We start from the raw sequence: 8,420 nt of genomic DNA, 5'->3' as shown, positions 1-8,420 counted from the left end.
CCTCGCGAGGTGTTCCCGAGAAAAGACGTCAGCCCGGATGAGATATGCTGAGAGCGGAAACCTCTGTGAGCGACCCCCCAGAGGATTCCCCAAGCTCTGGGGCAGAGACACACCAGTCAGCGGGTAGCCGAGAGTCGAATCCAGCCTCATCTCATTACTTGGGGGAGGGGGGAATTCTGCTTTCAGGTACAGCTGGTGCAACCCCATTGGGGTCAGCAGGCCTGCACAGGTTTCAAGGAGGGTAGGACCGGGGCCTGGTTTAGGGGTGTCTCCAAGCAATTGAGGCAGCTGCCAAACTCTGCCCCCCTTCAGAGCCATTTGTCGAGTCCCTTGCTGGGCTCTTTGGCCCCAAAGTGAAAACTGTTTTACTTTGCCAGGGCCAAATGTGCTGAATAAGCAACTGACTCGAGGGGACCCATCAATGCCACTAGGTGATGCCAAAGGCGAATCATAATGCCCCCACCCATGCAGCAATAGGACATGCCCAGGGATTGGAGGGCTCAGACTTTGTCCAGACAAGCATGTTGCGTGGGAGGGCTGCCCTGGACTGAGAAGGCGACAGCATTGATGCTATGGGGCTGCCGGTGCTGAGTGGGTGGAGGTGCTGACAGGGGACGAGGGCCCTACCTGTCGCTAACCAGGGCTCCACAGTTTAATGACCATGAACACGTCCAGAACAACCCTCCAGAATGCCCAACGAGCAGTCCCGTCTCCCGCTGGCCGAGACTTGGGCCAACCTCTTCCAATTTCACCCACCGTCCAGGGCTGGGAGCATCTCAGTCAACAGCTCAGTGGCCGATATTCTTACTGGCACAGTGTCTACAAGGGAAATATTCATGCAAGGGGAGACGCAGTCAATGTCCTTCCAACCACCTCGCCCCGTCATGGTCTTGTCATTCCAGCAGAGAAAAGCCAGCTAAGAAATGAAGGAGCCGCTCTTCTGTAGAAACCAGCAGAAGACATGACATCACAGGGGTGTGGGAGCTGATAGGCCCCGGTTCCAGCACTCAAACCAGCGGGGTCAATAAAGAACCTTAAGGCTTGTGGTCACCATTGTGAGTGCCAGACTGAGAAGTTCCTTCAGAGAAGGAGCGACTCCGGAATGACTGATTCTGCTCCCTAGAAATCCAGCAGGGACCTGTTTATTTTTTACACCGCTGCATTTTTCTGGAACTGAGCGTTGCCCTTGGCACCACAGGAATGATCAACTTAGGTGTTGAAACAACAGGTCCATCTCACAGCCCACCCCCACGGACCTTGGCCAAGCTGTGTCAGTACGTCACACGTGTTTGCAGAGGTCTCCTCCCCAGGGAGTGTCCTTTTCCTTTTGCCGCAGAAACAGTCCCTCTTGCGGCTGGTTTGAAGGCTCAGGTCAGTGCTTACAAACTCTTAAGCAGCAAGATCAGGCCAAATTTAAGTTCAGCCCAGCAGCTCACTTGGTGGCCGAAACCTCTGCTTCAAACTTCTTGTAGGGCTGTGGTTTGGGGTGCTGTGTCTGTGCCTTGTTGGGTTTCCCCAGACCTTTCATAGGAACGAACCCAGGGTGAGGGGGATAGTTAAGCTGCCGCTGGATAGGCGGGCCCTGTCAGCTGGCTGTGGCCTCATCATGATGATACAGGAGCTTCTGTCCTGCTGGAGCAGGTGGCCAGGGTGTTTCTAAACCATGGCCCATTGACGCCAGGGCATGTGGAGAAAGTGCTGGGACGTAGGTGGCCTCCCTCCTTCCCCTTCCAGAAGGCCGGAAAAAAAGTCCTAACAACAGCCAGTTCTTGAAGAACCATCTAAGGAGGCTTCGTAGTCCTATGACCCTCTCCTGAGCCTCCCATCAGTGAGATCAGCTCCAGCATCCTTTGGATAACAGAGAAGGGTGTCAATTAACGAGGGGGAAAGCCATCAGTAAAATTAAAAAAATGGGAGTCCTATAGGAGGGAGAGTTCCATGATGGCCATCCCCGGTGGGCTGAGGATCTCTGAGAGACCCCACCATGGCACAGGGGAGCGGGAGGTGGGGGGGAGAGCCAAAGGCAGGGGGAAAAATAAGCGTGTATAATAAATATAATATTCAGCGCCGGTGGCATATTGCATGGAAGCGGACGTCAGACGAGCGATGCCGCGGCCGGGAGATGGTGCTGCCTATTATACACTTTACAAACACTGCATTTGTATCCCCAGTCTCTTAAGAAAAAGAAGTTGTGTCTGGTAAGTAAATAAAATCCTGTGTCACTTGGAGTTTGTGGGTGGAACCTAGGGAACTATGAGGGATGGGGTAACAGAAGGTGTGGGGGGGCAGTCCTTTTTGGCTGTTCAATGGAGCCGGCAGAGGTTTCACATCACCGTGCAGCATTTGCAACGCTGTTTCTTCATGTCTAGGTCCTGATCGGCCCCCTGGGGATCCGTGTTGTTGGTTCCTGGCATCTCCCCGACCTGGCCGTCTTCCTTCTGTGGCAGGGCAGCCACGGGCTCCACGGTGCTGCCGTTGGGCGGGGCGTGGTCCTTGCCCATGCTTTCTGCCGCTCCGGCTGCTGCTGGCTTGTTGTCGGCATCTTCGATCACCACCAGCTCGGCCTTGATGGTGCCCCCCAGGCCCAACACCTTTTTGGTCTCGTCCTCGTCCTCCACGTTCTGATAGCCCATGAAGATCATGGTAACTGGCTGCTCTTTGCTAGGCTCTGCCCCTTCGCCGGAGGCCAGGATTCTTGGGCTGTCCACTGGCTTGGCTTGCACCCCAGTGATCTCCTTCCGGGGAGTTGTCTTCTGGCTGGGCAGGTTGCCCCCGGGACCTCCCTTCTTGGCTTCTTCGTGCTCCTTGATCTTCGAGTCCCTCTGGGAGACCTCGCTCAGGTTCGCTTCATCTGCCTTGTGGATCAGCTCGTCCACCTCGGAGGAGCTGAGAGGATGCACCCCGTTCTCGAGGGCTCCATCCTCCATGTGGACCGCGTGCACCACTGTGGGAGAGACAGAGAAGACAGTGAGGGCTCAGAGGAAGGCCAAGGGGACATGTGCCAGGCTGATCTAGAGATGAGAGGTGGTGCCTGGATCTGGGATAGGCTGAGACGAAGGCTTGGAACCAAGCCAGGGCTGGGGGTTTAGGTTTCAGATGGGAGAAATCTACAGAGCTAATCTCACATTATTGCTCCCCTCTGGAGCTGGCTGCCTCTTGGTTTAGGATCTGACCCACACCCAGAACTCCCCTTCTGGATCAGGCAGATTTTGAGCCCTTCAAAGAGGCAGACACTCCCCACACTCTGCTGTTTGCTGCACCCTCGACCCAGTCACCAGAAACCGCGGTTGTTATTCAGTGACACTCCCAGATCAGCACTTGCTGCCATCCAGGGAATTATTCCTTGGGCGAGCCACAGCAACCCCCCATCTACAGTCAGGTGAAGAGAACCAACAGCTTATAAAGCAGTGCTTGGGGTGGATCACATCCACAAAGGAAAAAACCCTTTAAACAGGAAACCAGCCCTAGAATTGGTCATCTAGGATACATCCCCAGATCATCCTCAGTACAGGGGTGATGACCTGGGGCATCTGTAAGAAAGAATCCCCCCCCGAGATTAGTATACGTAGCCACTAGGTGGCGCGACTGCTCCATACCAAGGCATTTGGGTTTGATTTCCCCATGGGGGTGATGACATGTTACCACTATGGAAGGTGGCTCTGCTGGTTATTATGTGGCTAGCTTGGTGCATCTCTTTCCAGGAGCCAAGGGTGCGTGCTGCTTCGCCGACAGCTGCCCTGAATAATGCGAGGCAGTGAAATAGTGCAACCCACACACAGCTCGTGGGACAGGCCAGGAGAGAAACCCAAACCTGATCAGAGCAAAATTAGCAGCCTACAAACCAGGGGAGCCCCAAGCTCAGAGCTCCTGTCAGCACCCCATGGAGTTGCTGTTATAAACCTATTGAAGCAGAACACACATCCAAGCCCAGTGTGTGGAGTATGTGTGGGCCAGTGTCCGTTACCAATGGAACAAGAAAGGTCGCAGCACACCCTCAGTAAGAGCCATTCACGGGGACTGATGTTCACTGAAAATGGGGCCATGTTTGCCCATCGTTTGCAAATCGATCCCCCAACATCTGCAGAACGCTACAAGGGGCGAAGTGACTTTTAAAGGCGCCTTCGCTTGTTTCAGCCCCAATGCCTCCCTGCACCCGCCGGGCGACAAACAAGACCCCAGTTGCACTTGACCAAAGAGTCTGAATGTGTGTGGGTCACTCCTGTCACACCTCAGCTGCCTTGCCCAGCAATCCACGTGGCTTCTGCCACACTGGGAAGGGGTGAGGGGAAGGTTGCAGGCAGCAAATCACTAAGGAGTTCAGATAGTTAGTACCACACTCTTGCTATTCGCTCACAGTCCCAGGACGCGGCTGTCAGCTGATGCGGTGGCTCAACACAAAAGGCAAAAGATATCTGCAGTCGTGGAGGCTCTTAACAAGAAAGCAAGGTAACACAGACCCCAAAGCATTTTAGGAAGTCAGGTCTTATTAGCCCCCATTTCACACACTAGGGAAACTGAGGCACAGGGCAGGGAAAGCAACTTGCCCAAGGTCGCACAAATTAAGTAGCAGAGCCAGGGACTGAACTGGACCCAGAGTCCAGCATCCAAGCCATGGCACCACACAGCTTCGACCTAAACAATGTTACCTCCCACACACGTCTATGCATCAACTCTAGACTATGTCATGCATCCTATGAATCTTTCCTCCATTTCCTGGGGCCACCCTGGGACATGAAAGCGCTTATCTAACATCCTCCAACGCATGAGAGAGAATCAGAGCAATGCAGGGCTGGAAGGGACCTCGAGAGGTCATCAAGACCAGCCTCCTGTGCTGAGGCAAGTCCAAGCTAGGCCATCCCTGACCAGGATTCCGCCAACCTGCTCTTAAAAACCTTCCATGATGGGGATTTCCCAGCCTCTCTTGGAAGCCTGTTCCAGAGCTTAACTCTGCTTATAATTAGAAAGTTTTTCCTAATATCAAACTTAAATCCCCCTTGCTGCAGATTAAGCCCGTTATTTTCTTGTCCTATCTTCAGTGGATGTGGAGAAGAACTGATCACCATCCTCTGTATACCAGCCACCCTTCACATATTTGAAGATTGTTATCAGATCTTCTCTCTGTCGTCTTTTCTCAAGACTAAACGTGCCCAGTTTTGTGAACCTTTCCCCAGAGGGCAGGTTTTCTGAACATTTCATCATTTTTGTTGCTCTCTTCTGGACTCTCTCCAATTTGTCCACACCTTCCCTAAAATGGGGTGCCCAGAACTGGACACCGGATTCCAAATTAAGCCTGATCAATGTCAAGTGGAGCAGGACAATCACCTCCCATGTCCTACATCCCACACTCCAGTTAACGCACCCCAGAACGATAACAGCCTTTTTCACAGCTGCATCACATTGTTGACTCATATACAATGTGTGAGCCACTAGGACCCCAGATCCCTTTCAGCCGTACTATCGCCTCACCTATTCCCCGTTTTGTAGGTGTGCATTTGATTTTTCCTTCCAAAGTGAAGCACTTTGCTCTTGTCTTTGCTGAATTTCATCCTGTTGAATTCAGAGCAATTCTCCGATTTCTCAAGGTCATTTTGAATTGTAATCCTGCCCTCCAAAGTGCTTGCAAACCCCGCCCCCCCGCTCGATGTCATCTGCAGGTTTTATCAGCATGTCCTCCACTCCAGTACCTAAGGCACTAATGAAAATATTGCCCAGTGCTGGACCCAGAGCTGGCCCTGCAGGATGCTGCAAGAGACGCCCTCCTGGTTTGACAGCAAACCATTGAGCATGACCCTCTGAGCACAGTTCTTCAAGCAGTTGTGGACCCACCTTGTTTTGGCATGATTTGCTCTTGACAAATCCCTGCTGGCTGTTCCTTAGAACCCTACTGTTCTCCGGGGGCTTGGAGATCAAATCTACTGGTTCCGGGAGAGCAACATGGCACTGGGTATTGGGCAGGGACGCAGGGCATGGTGGCTGTTAGCTGCTAACCCTGAGAGGCTGGTGCCAATGACCCACCACAGCCGTGGCAGGGGCCCACCTGTCAGTCCCCAGGAAAGCTGAAGAACAGTAGACAGCAGTGAACGGCCACTGGCCCTGCCACCAACAGTGATGCTCCTCTGGCAGTGCCTACAGCCACCTTCTCCCTTCACCTCCCTCCTGGCCTCCAGGATGCCTGGGGAGGGAGGGACACTCCTTGGGCCCATACCTTTCATCTCATCCTCGTACACCTTGACCCCCTGCAGGCAATGATTCTTGGGGAGCAGGGTGGTGCTGGATAGGACTTTGGTCTCCCCAGTTATTCTGTCCTTCTCCACTGTGATCTCCACTGAGTACATGGCTGGGATACAAACAGGACAGTGAGAGTTAACCCAGCCCCCATCTCCCACCCCGCTATGAGGCTCCAGCACTCAGAAGCAGGCAGCTAGCGTGGGGAGAGGGGTGCATGATGGAGAGGAGGGGGTGCCAGTGGGCGAGCTCGGAGATGTTAGGCGGGGAGAGGCGGGAGTGTGCGTTCCAGCAGGGAGGAGTGCATGGCAGGCAGCCCCTACGTCCCAGGCACGGCCTTCCCAGCAGGATGTACATTACCTTCCAGCATCCTTAGCGCCTGAGCCATCCCAGTGCTGCCGTGAGCTCCCTTACCTCTGGGGCTGTTCCATGCCCCCTCTTGGTGGCTGATGTGACATTGTGGACAGAGAACTGCTTCCATTGTCACCTCTCTGTCCAGAGAGCTGAGGGATGGGCCTAGCTCGCTTCTCTCCGCTGAGCAGCTGGCCAGCAGGATCAGGCCCCGCCGAGGACTCTGAGCAGGGATCTGACCCTCACTCCGGTTTTGTGCATTTAGTAAAAACCCCAACTTTCAAATTCAGTTGTAGTAAGAACGGCAGGAAAGCACCTGCTCTTGGATTCTCACATGGATGCAGGAGGCAGAAGAGAATCTAGGATTTGTTTCCGTCAGTTCACTGAGCAGATAGGAATCAAAGATCACAGGGCTCAGCTTCTCCAATGAACAACCAGTCCCAGGAACCCAACTGCCCTCTGTCCCGTGCTCTGTGGCATTGTTCCCCCCGGGCAAAGTGGGTGCAAAACACTCCCCCAGCTGGAATTCCCCACTCCTGCGGCTGGGAGTGTGTCACCCCTGCTTTGCGCAGGTGTCTGTGACAATGCAAGGCGGTGGAGAATCATACCCTAGGACAGATTCTCAGCTGGTGTAAAATGCCGTAGGCCCAGTGGCATCTGTGCAGTGCTTCCCAGCTTTGGGCGCGTCTGAGCTTCTCTGGCGCTTCGACTGCTGGATCCCCGTCGCTGAGAACGCCTCGTACCCAGCTCTCACATGCTACACCTGGGCTCCGAGCCCTGCTCTGTCCCCTTGTCTTGGTGGCTCCTCGAGGGAGCTGTGGACTCTGAGGCTTGATCCATACTCACCTGGCTAAAGCCAATCATTTGCAATAGGAATGTAGCTTCCCTTTCATGCACCATTGCTAAGCCCCGTTGTACTTCACCTGCAAACCCCAGAGTGCCCACAGAATGGCGGCATGGACCTACGGAGAACCATGCTGCTAAGCGCTCCTAGCTGAGCTGTGCTGGCTTGCAAGCAGCCTTTAGATTAGCCAGCTGGCTTTATCTAAGCGGCCAGGCTGCAGTGGGGGGGGTTAGATGAGCCATGCTATGAGTCAACATGTCCTTCCCTCTGAGCCAACAAGCCACAAGGAGCAGGAGGCAAAGAAAGAAAGAAATCAACCCACGGGAAAGTGAGGGGATTTCTATCAACAGGCAACCCGAACAAGTGCAGCTGCAGTGTGATTTCAAATAATAAGAGGCTAAAAGGGTAAGGCCAGAAACAGCATCTCAGATTATATAAATAACATTTCTGCCTCGGGCTTGGAAACCAATTGAGCTGGATGGCTCGCGCTTGACATTAAGGGGGTTTACATGTATGTAACAAGCGTGCAGTGAGTGAATACCTCCACTTTGGAAGGTGGAGGGTCTAGGGCTGAAGCTTGGATTGTTCTTGGCCTTAGCTGAACCTTACTGTGTTGTACGACTCAAGGTGTAGCTCATTCACGCCACCGTTTGCCGCACAGCTCTGGCAAAGCAGGGCTAGGGCTGGCCCGGGAGCCGCACGTGGGCGGTGCACACTCAGTGTGAAACAGCCCCAATGGACGCAGTTCAGAAATAGCCGTGTCGTCTTTATGCCTGGTCAGTGTCGGGGACCGAAATTCACAGCAATGCTTTTGGAGCTGTGGCACGGTGAGCAGGGGAGTGGCCTGTTCTTTGCCCATCCCATGGGCAGGTGCCTGTCCACCTGCCTCTCAGAGATACAAACTTGCTCAAGTTCTGAATTCCATCTTCCCTGCGCCCCGGGGGGGTAACTGCCAGATGGTAGAGACATACAACCGAAAGCTTGAGCCAATCCTGCATAG

At 53.8% G+C, this 8,420-nt stretch overlaps 1 protein-coding gene across 3 annotated transcripts in view; it reads right to left on the bottom strand.

Moving 5' to 3' along the window:
• Positions 1 to 505: 505 nt before the first annotated feature.
• The window catches only part of PALM (paralemmin), a 60,154-nt gene continuing 52,239 nt past the window's right edge, over positions 506 to 8,420 (bottom strand). For 2 of the 3 annotated variants that reach the window (XM_032783396.1, XM_032783565.2), the window contains exons 8-9: positions 6,206 to 6,337; positions 506 to 2,944 (exon numbers count right to left, since the gene is read on the bottom strand). In XM_032783396.1, coding sequence (XP_032639287.1) covers positions 2,325 to 2,944; positions 6,206 to 6,337 — 752 coding nt within the window. In that variant the 3' untranslated portion in view covers positions 506 to 2,324. The remainder of the gene's footprint in view (positions 2,945 to 6,205; positions 6,338 to 8,420) is intronic. The other variant, XM_075070896.1, reaches the window with a different exon arrangement.

Source organism: Chelonoidis abingdonii, chromosome 11 (genome assembly GCF_003597395.2).
Source record: "Chelonoidis abingdonii isolate Lonesome George chromosome 11, CheloAbing_2.0, whole genome shotgun sequence".
Lineage (NCBI taxonomy): Eukaryota > Metazoa > Chordata > Testudines > Testudinidae > Chelonoidis > Chelonoidis abingdonii.
The sequence above is the reverse complement of the archived record's forward strand: the minus strand, read 5'-3'. Positions and strand labels throughout refer to the sequence as shown.